Source organism: Erinaceus europaeus, chromosome 21 (assembly GCF_950295315.1).
Source record: "Erinaceus europaeus chromosome 21, mEriEur2.1, whole genome shotgun sequence".
In the NCBI taxonomy this organism is placed as follows: domain Eukaryota; kingdom Metazoa; phylum Chordata; class Mammalia; order Eulipotyphla; family Erinaceidae; genus Erinaceus; species Erinaceus europaeus.
This window is the reverse complement of record NC_080182.1, coordinates 33493969-33513454: the sequence shown is the minus strand read 5'-3', so window position 1 is coordinate 33513454 and position 19486 is coordinate 33493969. Positions and strand designations below refer to the sequence as shown.

Here is a 19486-nt window from a genome sequence, read left to right as displayed (position 1 = left end):
GGGGTGGCTGTGAGAGGGAGGCAGAGGGGAAGTCTTAGACCCCGTAGGGATCCTGGCTAGGAAGGCAGTTCAGGGAAAGGGATGGAGGGCCCTGATGCAGGCTGAGGCAAGACGTGAAGGCCCCCACACAGGCTGGGAAAGCACTTCCGAGGGAAAAAAAAAAAAAAAACAAGGTCAGGCGCTGAGGCTCCTTCTGGGGAAGCGGGACTCTTACATAACCGCTAATTATAGGCCCCGCTCAGGCCCCGGAGCCTCACCTCCAGCTCTGCCCGTGCCATGTGCCATGTGTGCGTCACTCCCAGCGGTGGGTGGCCTGGGTTGCCATGGCGTTCCCCTCCCCACTCAGCCACTGCACCCCCTCTCCCCCTTTGCTTTCCTTTCTTTTCCTCTTTTCCCCCCTTTATTTTCTCAGCCTGTAGCTTCCTTGTTTCTCACACCTCCAGGATTCTTGGAGCTGTCTCCGGAAGCAGAGTCATTTTCCGCCCCCAGCCTGAGGCCCGCCCGCTGTCCCTATTTCCTCGCCCTGCCCACCCCCACGCCCACTGGGCAGCCAGTCCCTGTACCCCTGTCTCACACACATGTCCTGTGTCCCCTCTCCCTGTGCTTTTCCCACCCCCTTCCTCACCTCCCAGAATTCCCACCTCAGGGGCAGCAGCTTGGCTCACCTGGGCTGCAGGTTGAGGTGACCCAGCCAGAGTTGAAAATAAAATGGCTGTGCCCAGCTTTGGCTGCTTTGGGAAAACTCCTTGGAGTGTATTATGTGGGGGAGGGGATGCCAGGTGGCCTGTCCTCTGTAGAGACTTGAGGGCTGGAGGTTTCCCAGGAGGACAGAATTTGGAGTGGGGGTGACACCCCCAGCCCCCCTCCACGCCCCTCAGGACTGATCCCTGTGTGAATAGTGTTCTTCCCTTCCTCTGAGACATCTGCATAAAATCTCCCCGGATTCCAGGCCGGGAAGGTAACCTCTCTCCCTCTGAGTAAGCTCGGGGACTTTCCCTTTGGAAAGCAGCCAGCCGCACTCTGAGGCGGAGATGTTCTCATCAGACACCACAGGCCTCCTGGGTCCCCACGTGGGGCTGGGCCCTCCGCTGGGCAACCCTCACCCCACCTCACCCTCTTTCCGCCTCTCCCCTCGGTTCCCATGTGAAGGGCTGGCCTCCTGAACCATCATTCAGTATCCTCAGGCCTCTTGTCCTTGACCACTGGCCTGCTCTCTTTGGGACACAACCACAGGACCTGTACCCCTGTGCAACACCCCCCATCTGTACTGCGGTGACCTCAGGTGGTCAGCAGTCAGCTGGAAGGAGGCCATGTCCCCTTGCACCCACCGTGGCCTCCCCATGTCTCCTGGTGCCAGGGCTTGAGCTCTCACATGCACATCACCTTGAGCTCCAGTGCCGTGCTGACCCCTCTCTGGGTGGCTGGGCCCTCACGAGGTGAGTGGGTGCTGACTGTGCACCCATGGGTGCTGGGCCCTATCTGACCGGGCTGTGACCTCAGTCTAGACAGGAGGCAGGTCTTGTGTGCAGATTAGAGCTAGGGACCCGCTCTGCTCTGTAGGTCACATAGAGCATGAGGTGGGGCCACAGCTCCCTGGCCAGCACCTGCTGGGGCTGTAAGGTCAGGGGTCACGGTTAGGTCTGGGATGGCTGGTGCTGGTTTCTAAGCAAAAGACAAGGGCCTGGAGCTTAGCCTGGAGCACTCTCACCTGGGAAGGAGAGTGCGTGTGAGTATGGGTGTTGTCTGTGTGTGTGAGTGCGAGAAATTGTGTCACTGAGTCTGTGTGAGAGTGTGACTGTATATGTGTGTGTGTGAATGTGTGTTATTGTGTGTGTGAATGTTGTTTGTGGGAGGGTTCTTAAGTATGCATGTGTGTGAGAATAAGTGCGTGTGACTGTGTCTGTGTAACTGTATGCATATATTGTAATGTCTGTGTGGGTGTCTATCTTTGTGTGTCTGTGACTGAGAGTTTGTGAGAGTGTGTGACTGTGTGTGAGAGTGTATGACTGTGTATGGGTGGTTGTGTCCCCCATAGGGCTGAAGGCAGGCCACACACCACAGGGGACAGAAAATCTGAGTGTCACAGTGGGCAGAGCCCCAGGACCACTGCCCCTTACCCTTACCACGTAATTCACAAGCCCTCTGAGCTCCAGTTTTCCTTTGACTGGGACTGTCAAGGGGTGGCCCAGTGCCTCCTCTGGACTCTGCCATCTCTGTCCTGGGCACGTGCCTTTGGGAGAGGACTCTTGTCCTGGGTGTGGCAGGCTCCGTCTGGTCTCCCAGCCACCGCCCTGTCTGCGGCTCCTGGCTAGGGGGGCTGTGGTGCCCCAGTTTCTTGTAACGGGATGGAAGGTGTGGCTCTCTGTGGGGAGCTCAGCCCTGGGCCTTCTGTCCCCAGCTGTCTGGGCTGGCAGTGCTGTGACATTATCACAGAAGTAGCCATTGTCACCCCGCATGTCCGAAGTGCGTGTCCCTGCCACCCTGGGTCTCTTGCCCCTCTGGAGGATAGGCTAGACAGAAGGGCCCCCCATGAGGACATGCGAAGCTGGGATGACCCCTCCCCGGTTCCCACCCCCAGGCCCTGCTGAGCCTCCTTCCGTGAGGTCTGGCTCCAGGCAGATGCTGGAGACAACAGTGTCCTCTGGAGGCCCTGGCAGAAGGCAAAAGGGCAGGGGACAGTGAGCTGGGGCACCTGCAGCCCACACACTCTTGGGACTGTGGTTTGCCTGTGTGGCCCTGCCTGGCTGCCTCAGTGCCGCCCCAGGGGAGAGCAGGGGAAGCAGGAAACCACTGGCAGTGAGCATATCCTCCTCCAGCACCCAGGAGCCCAGTTGCAGACCATGGTGAGGGCAGGTGCCCTGTGCTCCCCTGACCCACTGGGCTGGACCTGTGTGTGTACCCATGTGTGCAAGTGCTATGTGTGTGCATGTGTGTGTATCTGGAGCTACTTGTGTGGACATGAGCGTGTGTGTAGACATGTGACATGTGTATGCTTGTAAGCATGTACACTGTGAGTGCATGTGCACATGTGTGAGGGCAGTGTGGGGGTGAGGCCTGGGCAGGTGGTCCTGCGTCTTGGTCCTCAGGGGTGGCAGTCCTCAGGCAGTCCCCAGCCTCCCAGGACTGCTAGTACTCTCACATGGAGCCGGCACCATCGCCTCCACCCGCAAGCTTCCTGCTGCTGACTGGCGTCCTCCTGGCAGTATGTCTGTCTCCAGCCTCAGCTTGCCCCTGGTGCCCCACCCTTGCCCCATGCCACCACCTCCTAGCAGCCCTACCCCCTGACCTCCCAGGCATCTTGCTGAGATAGCTTGAGCTCAGGACTTTTTAGGGGCCCCTGAGCTCCCCCAGAGGAAGAACAATAACAGTAATAATCACATCACCAGTTCTCTGGGAGCTAATTAATGCACTTGGAGGTTCTCCCTGGGTTCCAGGCCCCCCTCTCCTGAAAATATAAACTGTAGAGTGTCCTATGTACCCTACTGCCTGTGTATCCTCCCTGAATGCACCCGCTTTGTAGATGAGAGGACTGGGGTATGGGAAGGGTCAGCCCTGGCTTGAGTGGCACTAGCTGGTGGGTGGTGGAGCCAACTGCAGACCCCACAGTGTACCCACCCTGCATCCCACCCTGATGCTCCTCAGAGCCCCTGTGAGTCTGAGCCACACAACCCCACATCCCACTTCCCTGGGCCAGGAGGATAGAACAGGGCACTGAGACCAGCATGAGGGGACTCCAGCCCTGGAAGGAGCCAGGGAAGTAAGGACAAGGGGCAGTGGGTCGGGACAGCTGCCCTGCCCACCCTCCACATGTGATCCATTTCAGAGTGACACGGGCTGCCTGGTTAATGCTGCCAGGATGGCTGCGGCACTGCTGCATCCCCTGGGATGGGCATGCTCCCAACTCAAGACAGGGACACAGGAAGTGCTGGGCAGACAGAAGAGGGAATAACTTTGGGATGAACATGTGGACGAATGGTTGGATGGAGTGACAAAGAATGAGGAGTGGGTAGATTGGTGAGTGCCTGGATGGATGGATGGATGGATGGATGGATGGATGGATGGATGGATGGATGGGTAGAATTATGAGTAATGGGTGGATGGATGGATGGATGGACGGACTTATGAGTGGTGCATGGATGGATGGGTGGAATTATGAGTGGTGCATGGTTGTATAGGTAGATGGATGGATGAATGAGGAGAACATGGATGGGTGAGTGAGGAGTGGGTGGGTGAGTGGGTGGATGGATGAATGGAATGATGGGTGGGCAGCAGGAGGGTGATGGAATGACAACAGAGTGACATAGTAAGAGGTGTAGAAGAATGCATTTAAGGGAATGGGGGACATTGCAAACATGAGCTTGGTCCAAACACTGGATGAGTTTGACCCTCAAGGTCACCTCATGAAGTGGTGACTTGTGTCCTGACATTTGGGGTGATGGAAGGGAATAGCATAAGAAGAGGGGAGTTCTGTGCTGTCAGGAGCAGAAGAGAGGCCACAAGCAGCAGGTGCTCTGTGGGTACCTGTATCATGTGCTCTGTGTGGCAGAGGAGCCTGGTGCAGATGGGAACTCGGTGGCTCCTGGGGCTGCTGAACCAGCACCGGGGGAGTGGGAGTGAGATTCCCATGTTTTCTGGGCGCAGGAGCCCAAGCCCTGCCGCCTTAGGGTACTGCTGTCTTTCTCAGCTCAAGAGGAGGTGAAGTTGGCACAGAGATTGAATCCAGAGAAGCAAAAGACAATGTTTGGAGCTTTGTTTTATTCCTGTGGAAATGCCCGTATTGTATTTTTATGTAAATAATCCGAAAACAGTGTGATGTTTGCAAGGGGGGTGAACAGCGAATGCTCTCCCGGGGAGTTGTGATGGCATATTGTGTTTCTGCATCAGGAATGTATAGACTTGGCCTGTGCCGGCTTCAGAAACAGGTTTGTCTCTAGCAGGCACTACCTGGGGATTGTCCTCCAACCCACCTGGTGCTGCCCTGCATCCAAGGCTTAAAGAATTTTAAAAGCTCCTTCTCTGGAAGGTTCTGGGTCTCTGACCAGTGACCACCTGACCAGCCTGAAGCTTCTCCAGAATTCACTGGCCAGGGTACAGGAGGTAGCGCAGTGGGTTAAGTACACATGGCGCCAAGCAGAAGGACCGGCATAAGGATCCTGGTTCAAATCCCCAGCTCCCCACCTGCAGGGGGGTCGCTTCACAGGCAGGTGTCTATCTTTCCCTCTCTCTGTCTTCCCCTCCTCTCTCAGTTTCTCTCTGTCCTATCCACAACAACAGTAACAATGGCAACAATAACAACAAGGGCAACAAAATGGGGAAAGTAGCCTCCAGGAGCAGTGGATTCATAGTGCAGGCACCGAGCCCCAGCGATAGCCCTGGAGGCAAAAACAAAAACAAAAAACCCTCACTGGCTTTGCTCATCAGTCCTCCTTTGGATGCCTGGGGAAGCCTGGGAATGGGTGGCATGTCATGGTCACCAGTTTTCCCCACTTTGCCTCTTGCTATTGGAATCCATGTGTGTGTGTGTGTGTGTGTGTGTGTAGGGTGGGAGCTGTGCTGAGTTACACAAGACCTCCCGTCCTGACATGATCCCCAGCCACCATGTCGTGTGACACTCCTTGAATCAGAGAAGGATGGTATTGGCAAGGAGGGGTGTCAAACCCAGGCCACACTAGTGCCCAAAGGGGCACTGTGGTGGCTGTGGCCGCTGCTGGGTGTGCATGCCTGGCTATCACCACACACAAACACACTCTTCCTCACAGCACTCCTTCTTCTGCCGGCTGATGGAGGACAAGAAGTCAGAGAAGTTCTTCAAGGTCTTCTACGACCGGATGAAGGGGGCCCAGCAGGAGATCAAGGCCACAGTGACCGTGAACACTAGCGACCTGGGCAACAAGAAGAAGGATGAGGAGGGGGACAGGGATGCCCCTGCACGCAGGAAAAGTGAGTGTCCCCTCCTTGGCTCTGTGAGGGTCCGGGGTTGGCTGTCCCACAGCTGCCAGTGTCTCCCCATGGAAACTTCAGGAGAATCCACCTGGATGTGAGTGAGGTGCTCTGCTGGTTAACAAGGGTTCGTGCGGCTGCCCGGGAGGGCTTCCGGCTTTGATGTGAGGGTGTGTTCTTGCTCAGGTTTTCCTGTGAGAAATACTTACCTTTGGAAAACCCTTCCTAGTGAGAAACCTTCCTGATGAAGAACCCTTCCTGTGGGAAACCCTTCCTACTGGGAAATGCTTCCTAGTGGGAATCCCTCCCTCACCCCTTCTGGGATTTTATTTTCAGTGGGAGGTGAGGCTGAGGTGTGACTCTGAGCTGACTTGCCTTTGACTTCCTGAGCTCTCAGGAAGGTTCAGAGCTTTTGTTCACGGTTTGAGATGTGGGTGGTGGTGCCCATGTGGGAGGCCCATTCGGGGTTCTCCTCCCAGCCCACGGAGCCTGGCTTGAAGGGGTCCTGTGCTACATGGCATGTCCCAGGCTTCCCTGCCCCCACCAGAATGTCTCCAGATAGTGTCATTTGTTCCTTGGGTCGGGGCAGAGGCCAGACAACCCACTTAGAGTTGCCTCAGGCTCTGGGTGGGGAGAGAGAGCAGAGAAAGGACAGTGGCCAGCATGTGCTTGGGGTGCCTCTGCAGCACAGAGCAGGCTGAGGCCCTTCCCTGTGTCCTGTGTCCAGAAGTCCCCTGGGCAGCCATGGGACACACGGCACTGCAGCCCCACTGTGCATGTGAAGGAATGGCAGCTCGGAGATAGGCAGTCACCACCCTGGTTAGGGTGCGCAGCCGGCAAGGAGGGCTGGGGCTTGATTCTGGAATTCTGCAGAAGGCTGCATACCTCCTGTGACCAGGGCCCTCACAGACACCTGGGGGGAGGGAACTTGGTGACAGAGAGGGCACAAGTTCCCTATTGCCAGGGCCCTCACAGTGATGGGGAGGGGGCTCCTCAGTGCCCACTCAGCTCCCTGTGACTCAGGTCCTCACAGTGACCAAGGAGCAGGGGACAGGGTGTTCATCTTGTGCCTGGCGAGTGGTGTCCCCATAGCTGGGGGTGAAATCAGGACCCCGGAAGGCTCAGTTCTGACCCTGCGCCTGGTTGCAGCCAAGGAGCCTGCCCCTCAGATCACGGAGGAGGCACGGGAGCAGCTCCTGGAGGCCTCGGCTGCTACTAGGAAGGCCTTCAGCACCTTCCGCAGAGAGGCCGACCCCGAGGACCACTACCCCGCCGCTGAGGGCGCCCAGGCGGCAGCCGACAAGACCAAGGACGAGCTAGAGATGAGCGCCACCGTCACCATCATGCAGCCCATCCTGCGCTTCTTGCAGCTGCTCTGCGAGAATCACAACCGAGACCTGCAGGTGAGCACCCCCAGCCCCCAAGGCCCAGGGGCTCCCACTTCAGACAGACGCTGTGAGTTGGGTCCTTGCTGCCGTCTGGCAACTGCTATGTCTTTGTCTTCTGCCCACTCCGGGGGGACAGGACTGTGCCCGTGTTCCCCTTGTGGGTGCTTCTCTCTGTCCTTCTCTTCAGCGTGCATCCTGGTGACATTGGGAATGGAGGGATGGGGGTGGAAGGATGGATGGGTGGGTGAGTGAAGGGGAGAGATGGATAGGGAGGTAGTTTGGGTAGGTGAGTAGCTGAACTGATAGGGGGTGGATGGGTGAATTGCTGAATGGATGGTTGGGTGGCTGAACTCAGTGGAAGGATGGATGGATGAATGGGTGTATGGATAGATAGAGGGAAGGAAGGATGGGTGGGTAGATGAATGACTAGATAGGTGAATGGGTGAGTGTAGTGGATGGGTGGGTAGGTAAGTGTAGTGGATGGGTGAATGGGGTAGGTGGATGGATGAATGGGTGGAGGGATGGATGAGTGAGTGGGTGGGTGGATAAATGAGTAGCTGAATGGATAGATGGGTGGGTGAGTCTAGTGAGTGAATGGAGTGTTGCATGGGTGACTAGCTGAACTGATGGATGGATGGGGGAAGGATGGGTGGATGTGTAATCGAGTAGTTGAATGGATAGAGGGTGGTAGGTGAGTATAGTGGATGAGGGGATAGATAGGTGGGTGGGAGAACAGGTGAGTAGCTGGATGGATGGATGGATGGATGAATAGATGGGTGAGTGAGAATAGTGGATGGGTGGGTAGTTGGTTAAGCAGGTGAGCGTGGTGGGTAGATGGATGGATGGACAGAGGGACAGATGAACGGTTAGGGCAATAATTGGGCAGGTAGCTGGTTAGACTGATAATTTAATTATAGGTCAAGTGCAGAAGTCCCAATCAAATGTAACTGAAAGCATTTTTTGCAAGTGGGAGCCCTGTAACATTCATGCATTATTCCAGAACCCCCTGGTTTGCTCTATAGTTCTCAAATGGTGACAACAGCTGGTGTGTGTGTGTGTGTGTGTGTGTGTGTGTGTGTGTGTGTGTGTGTGTGTATGTGTGTTTTGTTTCCTTAGAATTTTCTAAGACTGTGAAGTTTTGCTTCTGTGAGGGAAAGAAAGGGAGTGGGTGAGGGAACCCAAGATCCCAGAGTGTGTGACATCGTGCCCCAAGTCCCAAGGTCACCGGAGCCCTACGGCAGGGACTGTCTCCCCTGCCCCATGACCACCAGCAGAGATCCCTTGGGAAGGGCCCAGAAATGTACTCCTTCCTCCTGAACTGACACAGGCCCCCGGCACCATGTGGCCTCCAGGACAGTCTCCTGCCAGAAGGGGCAGGTGACAGTGGATGCCTGTGTCCTTGAGCTGTGAAAGGACAGACACCGCACTGTCAGGTAACCCTGTCTATGGCTGACTGACTCTGATATCACCTTCTTCCCCACCCTACTTCTCTTTCTGCACCGCGTCAGTCATCAGGAAGCCTGTCCACAGGTGTTAAATGGCATGGGGGTCATTCTGGGCTGTAGGCCTAGCCTCCACACTGTGCCCCTGTGGTCTGCCATGTGACAGAAAGGACTGATTCCACCCCCACCCCACTTGGGGACAAGCAGGGCCAGGGTGCATCTCCCAGAACTGCTAGGTCACCTCCTCACTCACTGCAGTCCTGTCCAGGGCATCTGCCCCCCCTTAAGTTTAATTTTTCTAATTAGGGGGTGGGCAGTAGGGCACCCGGTTAAGCACACACAGTACTAAGCACAAAGACCTGCGCAAGGATCCAGATTCGAGCCTCCAGCTTCCCACCTGCAGGGTGGGATGCTTCTCTCTCCCTCACTATCTCCCCCTCCTCTCTCAGTTTCTCTCTGCCTTATCCAATAGAATGGATAAAATAGCCTCCAGGAGCAGTGGATTCATGGTGTCAGCACCACGCACCAGCCATAATCCTGGAGACAAAAATAAACAAACAAATAAATTTCTAATTTAAATTAAAATTTTTAATTTAATTTTTTAAAAATTTGCATTCATTAGGTATTTTTTTTTAATTGCTACCAGGGTTATCACTGAGGCTTGGTGCCTACATGATGAATTCACCACTTCTGTTGTCCTTTTCTTTTTTTTTCTTTCTTCTTTTTCTTTCTTTCTTTGTGAAGCTTTCCCCCCACACACACACAGATGAGGAGCAGAGGCTTGAACCTGGGTCTTTATAAGTGGTGACATGTGCACACAACAAAGTGGGCCACTGCCTGGCCCAGCGGGTTCTGCTTTTTTAGGAGGAGAGCCCAGACACTGCTGAGCTGGGTTTAGCCCGCTTCCTTCTGTACTTTATAGAGACTCAGCCCTGCTCCTTCACCCACTGAGCTCCTGCGGGTGTGTCCACTGTGCTTCTATGTGGTGCTGAGGCTCGAGCCCCAGACACACTGAGTAACCTCCCTACCCCTGAAATGTTGGATTGGGACTGTTACGGGCCCATTTGCCCTTCATAGAGAAAGAGAGGGGAGCTGGGCGGGGCTGCACCAGGTTGAAGGCACAATTCCCAACCCCCACCTGCAGGGGGAAAGCTTCTCAGGTAGTGGAGAGCAGGGCTGCAGGTGTCTCTGTCTCTTTCCCTCTCTGTGTCTCCTTTCCCTCTCGGTTTCTATCTGTGAATAAAAATAAGAGAGAGATGGAGAGACAGCACAGCATCACTCTACCCACTGAACCTCCCCAGGCCCATGTTTAAAGGCCTGAGACACCTCGCCTTTGAAAGCACCATAAGGATGATCCGAATCCCGTAACTGGGCTGCAGGAATCTTTGTCGCACATCTGAGGCAGAAAGGTACTAATCCTGCAGCTCATAGCCAGACTGCTCCGTTCCGAGCAGAAGCCGCAGAGTTCTCGAACTTCCCTTCCCACCCACGGGAGCCTGGGCATCCCCCAGCCTTTTGGGACCCGGGTGACTCATTGTGAGGTGGGTGGTGAGGAAATTGCTCCCATCAAATCCTGTCTGTGGGAATCCAGTTCTCCCCTCAGCGTCTGAACTGGGGCTGTGCTGCTCCGAGTGCCAGCCTGTTGGAATGTTCTGGAACAGAAGGCTGGGTGGGTCAGGGTCTCCTGAGGGAGGATGGCTCATTCTGAGGGGAGAGGTTGGAAGAGCTGTCAAGCTGGAGAGAGAGAGAGAGGGCGCCAGCCTCTTAGCTTCCGGAAGCTGCTTGTAGGATCCGTAACTCTGGCTTCTCTGGGTGTGCCGGGTGGAGACTTTCCCAAGAGGGTAGTGGCCGCCTGAGCAGGTTTTTGTTGAGGGACGTGATGGGAAGACCTGTTCTGGAATTTTCTTGGAGAGACTGGCTCTGATCTGTGAAGGAGGCAGGTCCCAATCCATCCACACTGCTGTCCCCTGCACAAACTGACTCAGTGCAGAGCCAGCCCCTGGGATCTGAGGCCGATAGAGTCGGGTTCCCTGACATGCAACTCAGTACCTGCCAAAGGGAACTCTGCCTAGGGGCAGAGAGAGTGACCAAAAGGAGACAGGAAGAGAGTGACCACAGAAGGGAACAGTGACAGTGGCTGGGGATAGGGAGAGAGTGACCACAGATGGAGACAGAGAGTGACCACAGGAGGGGTCAGGGAGAGACCACAGAAGGGGACAGTGACCATGAATGGGAACAGGGAGAGAGTGACCACAGGAGGGGACACAGAGACAGTGACCATGGGTGGAGACAGGGAGAGTGACCACAGCTGGCTGCCCGGAACCCAGCCTTGGGTGTCCGGCTGAAGGCTCCCCTCCCCCTCCCCCCACCACAGAACTTCCTGCGCTGCCAGAACAACAAGACCAACTACAACCTGGTGTGCGAGACCCTGCAGTTCCTGGACTGTATCTGCGGCAGCACCACGGGCGGCCTGGGGCTGTTGGGGCTTTACATCAATGAGAAGAATGTGGCGCTCATCAACCAGACGCTCGAGAGCCTCACTGAGTACTGCCAGGGGCCTTGCCATGAGAACCAGGTCAGAGAGAAGCACCATGGTGGGCGGAACAGCCGGTGGACCCCTAGGGACAGTGCTCAGTTCCCTGGCGGTTCAGGAGCTCAGACCAACTCTACTCAAAGAGCAGGAAGGAGAGGTCTGGAAAGGAGAGAGGAGAGACCCCACAGCCCTGCCCACCCTCCATGAGGCTCCCTGAGTGCTGTGCATGGTGCTGAGAGAGGAGAGACCCCACAGCCCTGCCCACCCTCCATGGGGCTCCTTGGGTGCTGTGCATGGTGCTGAGAGAGGAGAGACCCCACAGCCCTGCCCACCCTCCATGGGGCTCCCTGGGTGCTGTGCATGGTGCTGAGAGAGGAGAGACCACCCCCCAAAGCCCTGCCCCACCCTCCATGGGGCTCCCTTGGTCCTGTGCATGGTGCTAAGAGACGAGAGACCCCCCACACACACAACCCTGCTCCACCCTCCATGGGGCTCCCTGGGTGCTGTGCATGGTCCTGAGAGAGGAGAGACCCTCATAATCCTGCTCCACCCTCCATGGGGCTCCCTGTGTACTGTCCGTGGTGCTGAGAGGGGAGAGACCCTCATAGCCTTGTCCTACCCTCCACAGTGCTCCCTGGGTGCTGTGATGTGGTACTTTGGCTCACACGAAGGCCTCAAGTTTGATATGTGGCGGACTTACCCTTGTTATTTTTGTTGTTAGTTATTTTGCCTTCAGGGTTGTCCCTGGGGCTTGATGCCTGCACTGTGAATCTACTGCCCCCAGCAGACTTTGAGTTTAATGAGACAGAAAGAATTTGAGAGGGGGTAGGGGGGACTAGAGGGAGAAAGAGAGAGAGAGAGAGAGGCCTGTAACCTTGCTTCATCACTCGTGAGGCTTCCACCACGCCATGGAGACTAGGCTCTTGGACCTGGATCCTTAAGCATGGTAATGAGTGTGCTCTAGCAGGCATGTCCTCACCTGGCCCCCTTTACGGTAATTTGTTTAAATTTTTTCACCCAGAGCACAGCTCAGCTCTGGCCTGACAGAACCTCAGAGCCTCAGGCATGAAAGTCTTTTTGTATGAACAGCATGCTCTCTCCCTGGCCCTATTTGTTATTATTTTAATTGCAAACACCCATACTGCTGCACCATTTTATGCAGGGCTGGAAATCGAACCTAGAGCCTCGTGCACACAAGGCTATGCTGCACTGCTGTGCCTCCTCCCGGTCCTCTGAGACAGAGGGTAGAGGGTAGTTAAGATGAAAAAGAAAAGCTGGGCGGGGCTCAGCCTGAGGGCACGTGAAGTGGGGGCCTGCTTCTCTCTCGGAGGCAGGATTTAGGGCGTCCTCTGTCTTGTGCTTCCTGTTAGGACGAGAGCCAGGCGCTATGGGCTTAACCGCCGGGCCTGGCCTCTGCTGGCTGTTCCTTCTGCAGCCCCTGGTCTGTTGTGCCTTCCCCCTCGAGCCATGTTCTCGGGACCCAGCTGTGTGTGTGTGGGGGGGGGGGGACACCCTGATCAGTGTCCATATGTCTGTCTTCAGAACTGCATTGCCACCCACGAGTCCAACGGCATCGACATCATCACAGCCCTGATCCTGAATGACATTAACCCTCTGGGCAAGAAGAGGATGGACCTGGTGCTGGAGCTGAAGGCAAGCAGGCCAACCCCTGCTGTGGAAGGGACCCGCTTCCTGTGGACAGGAGCCCCCCCACACTGACAGGACCCCCTTCTGCAGATGAGACCTCCCTCCTGTAGACGAGTGTCCCCTCCTATAGACAAAACCCCCTTCCTATGGACAAGATAGCCCCTCCTGTGACTGAGACCCTCCTACAGATGAGACCCCCCCCTCCAGTGATAGACCTCTCTTCCTATGGAGGAGACCCTCTTCCCACTGATGAGAGCCCCCCTCTCCTGCAACTAAGACCTCTCTGTGACCCTCGGGCCTGTCCTGCCTCAAAGGTAGGCCTCCTCATCCTCCCCGAGTCAGTCTCAGGCCAGCAAAGCCATCACAACAGGAGAGGAGCCCAATCCACACTGAGCCCAGACACAAATCGGGGGGGGGGGCAGCTGGGAGGGGGAGGCCTGGCCCCCACAGCCCCTCCCACCTCAGAGACCCCTGAATTCAGCACTCACTCTGTGGAAGCTCTTCCTTCTGTTCCGGGGAGAGAGGGTGGGAAGGGAGGAGGATCTGGCAGGAGGTGTGCCCCCAACGCACACAGCCTTTGGACCATTAGTGACAGTGAGAAGGGGGGGTTACCTGCTGTTCCACTCACCTGGGGCCAGGCTGGGCTGGCTTTGCTGATGGTCGGAGGAACCTTCTTGCACCCAGGCTGCCTTGTGAAGAGTCTGCCTGTGGCCTCTGACACCAAACATCCCTTTCTGGTTGCTTAGGCAGACCTGGATGTCCTCCCTGCTGGTCAGGGGTTCATGGACTCCCTGAGAAAAGTCATGTTTTGTTTTTGTGCTGACCATGGGGCTGACAGCGGGGTCCCCTGGTGCAGGGAGTCTGGGGCTGAGAGCGGGGTCCCCTGGTGTAGGGATTCTGGGGGTGCTGACAGCAGGGTCCCCTGGTGCAGGGAGTTTGAGGCTGACCGTGGGGTCCTCTGGTGCAGGGGTTCTGGGGTATCTGACAGTGGGATCCCCTAGTACAGGGGTCCTGTGGGGTTGTGGGGCACCCTGGTGTAGGAGCCTGGGTTTGCTATAAGGTCCCCTAATATAGGGAGTCTGGGGTGCTGACAGTGGGGTCCCCTGGTGCAAGACTGGGTGAGCCTCTCCCATGGGTGCAGGGTCTGTCTCCCAAGGACTGTGATGTAAGTGCCCCCACTTCCCCCCCTCCACCCCAGAACAATGCATCCAAGCTGCTTCTTGCCATCATGGAGAGCCGGCACGACAGTGAGAACGCTGAGCGCATCTTGTATAATATGCGGCCCAAGGAGCTGGTGAGCCCCCCACCCCACTTAGAGACACGCCCCCCTCCATGGAGCCCTGACGTAGCTGCTCCTAAAGGAGAGTGGCCCTGTGCCCAGCCACAGGGCAGCCGTGCAGCCCAGAAGGAACATGGTGCCAGGCCCTCCTGTCACCCCCTCTCCCCTGTTCCTCTGGCCACTTTCTCCCTGTAGCTGGAGCATCATAGCTCTGCAGGTGCCAGGCAGGGCCACCGAGCAATGTTTTGGTGCCACTGACATTAGTTTTTATTGTTTTCTTTCAGGAAAGTACAGGTGTGTGTGTGTGTGTGTGTGTGTGTGTGTGTGTGTGTGTGTCAGAGAGAGAGGCAGAAAGAGAGAGAGGGTGAGAGTCCCTGAGCTGTCACTTCCCGGCAGAGTTGATGCATAGTGAGAGACAGAGCCAGGAGCCGGGGACTTTTCTCTGCAAATAGCCAAGCTGGCAGATGGGCTGGGGGGTGGGGACTGTCCCCACCAGAGTGACCCAGTGCCAGGGGACAGACCAAGCTGTCCGCAGCTCTGTGACCTCATGCACGTGGGGTCCAGACTAAAGTCCCCGCCTGTGGGCCCCTCCCCTCCATGAGTGACCAGAGGCCCAGGGCTGATCTTGGTGCCCTTAGTCTGCTCCAGGTTCCCATGGCATCATCCCTGACTGGATGGGGCTGCCCTGTCATCCCCGATTGGAGACGGGGTGGCCCTGTCACTCCCAGTAAATCCCCACTGCATCCGGATGGTCCTGGCGATGGATAGGCAGAGCCGCCCAGGGTGCTGTGAGGCCTCCTGGGATGGCACAGGGGCTCTCAGGGCAATGTGGGAATGACTAGGCTGTGTGTCTTCCTCCACCCACCCCCCACCCCTCACCCCCATAACATGCACCCGTGGTCCTCACCGGCTGCAGGTGGAAGTGATCAAGAAGGCCTACATGCAAGGGGAGGTGGAGTTCGAGGATGGGGAGAACGGGGAAGATGGCGCGTCCCCCCGGAATGTAGGGCACAACATCTACATCCTGGCACACCAGGTAGGGCCCCCAGGTTCTCACCTGGGCCCCCCACCTTAGCCACTGCCCTCAGCTCACCGGCCTTGGGGACTGGATTGGAGTGTCTGTGCAGCCTGGCCGTGACACCTTCCCAGAGGATGGGAGGTGTCCTTGGGTTTTCTCAATAATGCCAGGTCTGTCTGGGGTTCGAGGAATTACTGGGAGGGGAGGGAGTGGGCTCGGCTCCTAACCGCTTCCTGCTGACCTTCTGGGGGGACAGCTGCCAGTTCTCTCAGCTCCAGGGTTCCCACCCCCTACACCCCACTTGCAGGAGTTGCTGTGGGCAGGTCTGTCCTGTCCCGTGTGGGTGGCACGCTCCCCTGGAAGGTTCTGGAACTCTGCAAGGAGTCTCCGTAAAGGGGAACAGTCACTTCACCCCCACCTGCTGCAGAAAGTGGGAGACGGTGGGGCCTGGGGCCCCTCCCGCAGAGCTGTGGTGGCCAGGGTCCCCGAGGCTGTCCCTCTTCCAGCCGTGCCCTGTCCCTGCAGCTGGCTCGCCACAACAAGGAGCTACAGACCATGTTGAAGCCAGGCGGCCAGGTGGACGGCGACGAGGCCCTCGAGTTCTACGCCAAACACACTGCACAGATCGAGGTGAGGGGCGGCCACGGGGTGGAGGGTAGGGGGCGAGTTGGCAGACCCCCGGCCCGGGTGCACTGAGCCTTCAGAGGGTCTGTGCTGGGGGAGAGCTCACCTGCTGATCTCCCTGTGCACAGGACCTGGGTTCGAGCCCTGCACCACATGGGGGAGTGTTCTGGTGCTGGGGTGTCTTTCTCTTTCTTTCTCCATCTGAAATGGAGAGACTGGAAGTGTGAGCTCAGGAGGAAGGGACAGCATGTGCCCAAAGGCCTGGCACCAGACACAGAAAAGGGACAGGTCTGAGGTTAGAGAGACTCCCACACTCACTGCTTCAGCACTTGTTAAGCTTTCCTCCTGCAGGTGGGGACCGGGGACTTGAACCCATGTCCATATGCACTGTAATGTGTGCGCTTAACCTGGCGCACCACCACCCAACCCCACTCAACATTTTTCACTGCAGACCTAGAGCCTCATGTGTGCACCACACCTCTTCTCTGGGGTCAGTTCTCTTACTGTGTTTGAGAGGGGGATGGAGAGACCCCACAGCCCTGCCCACCCTCCATGGGGCTTCCTGAGTGCTGTCCATGGTGCTGAGAGAGGAGAGACCCCACAGCCCTGCCCACCCTCCATGGGGCTCCCTGGGTGCTGTCCATGGTGCTGAGAGAGGAGAGACCCCACAGCCCTGCCCACCCTCCATGGGGCTCCCTGAGTGCTGTCCATGGTGCTGAGAGAGGAGAGAGCCCACAGCTCTGCCCACCCTCCATGGGGCTCCCTGGGTGCTGTGCATGGTGCTGAGAGAGGAGAGACCCCCCCATAGCCCTGCCCCCCCATGGGGCTCCCTGGATGCTGTGCATGGTGCTGAGAGAGGAGAGATCCCCCCCATAGCCCTGCCCCCCCATGGGGCTCCCTGGGTGCTGTGCATGGTGCCCCCTGTGCCAGGAGTGGATCCCAGGTCCCCAGGCATAGCAAGTCATGTGCTCTCCAGACCCAAAAGCTAATTTCAGCTTGAATGTAAGACACCAGCCCCCTTGGGGGCCACAGAATGACAGGTGGCTGTGGGAAGTCTTTGTCCTGCTGGTGGGTAGGAAGACCAGCGCCAGGCCCCTCCCCGACGGGCAGAAGGTGACCCCCATCCTCCCGCACCTGCGCCCCCAGATCGTGCGCCTGGACCGGACCATGGAGCAGATTGTGTTCCCAGTGCCCAGCATCTGCGAGTTCCTCACGCAGGAGTCCAAGCTGCGCATCTACTACACCACAGAGCGCGACGAGCAAGGCAGCAAGATCAACGACTTCTTCCTGCGCTCCGAGGACCTCTTCAACGAGATGAACTGGCAGAAGAAGCTGCGAGGTGGGAGCCGGAAGCCAGGCCCCTCCAGTCCTGTGGGTGCTGGGCTCTTTAATGGGTGGGGGCTGTGTGGGCTTCCTCACGTGGCTGCTCCCCCTCCCCTGGAGGCTACAGAGGGTCCCCTGGGTGCCGGTTCAGTTGCAGGGGGGTGGGAGGAGCCACGTGGCTCAGTGGCTTCCAGGAACAGGAAGGCGCTCCCTGCCCGTGCTCCTCCCAGCTCTGCTCACACAGTGAACACACGGATGCAGAGAAACACGTGGACACTGGCACACAACACGGGTTTACACACACCACGAGGGTGGACCCAGGTTCAAGTCCCCAGTCCCCACCTGGGAAGCTTTGGGAGTGGTGAAGCAGGACTGCCGTTCTCTCTGTCTGTCTCTCTCTCCATATCTGTATATGTGTATATAACACCAGGGTTATCGCTGGGGCTCAGTGACAGCACTAGGGATCTACCGCTACTAGTGGCCATTTTACCTGTTTTTGTCCCTCTGTGTTATTTGATAGGACAGAGAATTTGGAGGGCATGGGAGGGAGAGAAAGGGAGACCCCACAGCCCTGCTCACCCTCCATGGGGCTCCCTGGGTGCTGTGCATGGTGCTGAGAGAGGAGAGACCCCACAGCCCTGCCCACCCTCCATGGAGCTCCCTGGGTACTGTGCATGGTGCTGAGAGAGGAGAGACCCCACAGCCAAGCTCAACCATCCATGAGGCTTCCTGGGTGCTGTCCTTGAGTCCCCCTGTGGTGCTGGGACTCAGACCTGGGCCTCCTACTTAATAAGTCCCTGTCTTCTGGGTGCCTGCATTTTGGGTCTGGGTGTGTCCTGGCCCCAGACCTCAGGGGACAAGGAGCCAGCTGAGCCCTTGATCCCACCACAGGAATCTGGGTGCTCCCTTTCCTCCCCTCCTCCTCCTCCCAGGTCCTTAGTTGGCTCCCATGGAGGGAAATCAGTCCGGGTGTGGCCCTGAGCCCCTGTGGTGGTGGTGGGTGTGCACCCCGTCCCGGGCGGGTTTCTCAGGGTGGGTCCCCATCACGCAGAGGGCTCGCACGCCCTGTGTCTCCTGATTCCCGATGCCCCACCACCTGCAGCTCATTCGCCCTGTCACCCCCATCCCCTGGCCCCTGGCCCCAGGCTCACACACCCTCTATCACCTTGTCCCCCATTCCCATCCCCTATGCCTGTCCCACCGGCTCACACACCCTGTGTCATCCCATCCCCAATCCCGCATTCCCATCCCCCATTCCTGTCCCCCGGCTCACACACCGTGTCACCCCATATGTCCCCCATCCCCCATTCCTGACCCCGGCTCACACACCCTGTGTCACCCCATACGTCCCCCATCCCCTATTCCCATCCCCCATTCCTGACCCCGGCTCACACACCCTGTGTCACCCCATACGTCCCCCATTCCTGTCCCCCGGCTCACACACCATGTCACCCCATAATCCCCCACCCCCCGTTCCCATCCCCCATTCCTGTCCCCCAGCTCACACACCCTGTGTCACCCCATACATCCCCCATCCCCCGTTCCCATCCCCCATTCCTGTCCCCTGGCTCACACGCCCTCTGTCCACAGCCCAGCCCGTGCTGTACTGGTGCGCCCGCAACATGTCGGTGTGGAGCAGTGTGTCCTTCAACCTGGCTGTGCTCATGAACCTGCTCGTCGCCTTCTTCTACCCCTTCCGCGGGGTGCGAGGAGGTACTGCCACCCACACCCTTGGGGACCCTGCCAGAGCTGGGGGACAAGGGCTCAGGGGCCTGGGGACCCCTTCCATGAGATGCCAGGAGTATGGGTACTGCCACCCACACCCCGGGGGACCTGCTGGGTCTGGGGAATGGGGGATGTCAAAGGCTCAGGGATCCCTTCTGGGGGTTCCCAGAAGCACTTGCTGCCTGTGCCACCTCAGGAGGCCCTGCCAGAGCTGAGGAAGAACCAAGGGTTTGGAGACCCACTGCCCACAGCCCCCAGGGGACCCTGCTGGAGCTGAGAGAGGTTGGGGCTCAGGGACCCCTTCTGTGGGATCAAGGAGGCACCTGCTGCCCATATCCCCCCAGGGGTCCTTGCTGGAGCTGAGGAGGGTTGTCAGGGGCCTGGACATCCCCTTTGGGGTTCTGAGAGGGTACCTACTGCCCTGCAACACACCAAGGTGCCTTGTGCGGAGGGGGGGGTGGAGAGTGGGCATGTAGTCAGGGACTTGGGGACAGACTGCTTCTGGAAGGTTCTCACCACCCACACCCCCTCAGGAAGCCCTGTTAGGGCTGGAGCAGGGGAAGCTCA

The 19486-nt window shown here is 57.7% G+C and overlaps 1 protein-coding gene across 1 annotated transcript in view; it reads left to right on the top strand.

Annotated features, from left to right (window-relative positions):
- Positions 1–19486, top strand: part of ITPR1 (inositol 1,4,5-trisphosphate receptor type 1) — a 405769-nt gene that overhangs the window by 361940 nt on the left and 24343 nt on the right. Inside the window, exons 45-53 of the mRNA XM_060180789.1 lie at positions 5760–5940; positions 7090–7343; positions 11145–11345; positions 12846–12956; positions 14149–14244; positions 15146–15265; positions 15773–15877; positions 17018–17210; positions 18785–18907. Of these exons, the coding sequence (XP_060036772.1) occupies positions 5760–5940; positions 7090–7343; positions 11145–11345; positions 12846–12956; positions 14149–14244; positions 15146–15265; positions 15773–15877; positions 17018–17210; positions 18785–18907 (1384 nt within the window). The remainder of the gene's footprint in view (positions 1–5759; positions 5941–7089; positions 7344–11144; positions 11346–12845; positions 12957–14148; positions 14245–15145; positions 15266–15772; positions 15878–17017; positions 17211–18784; positions 18908–19486) is intronic.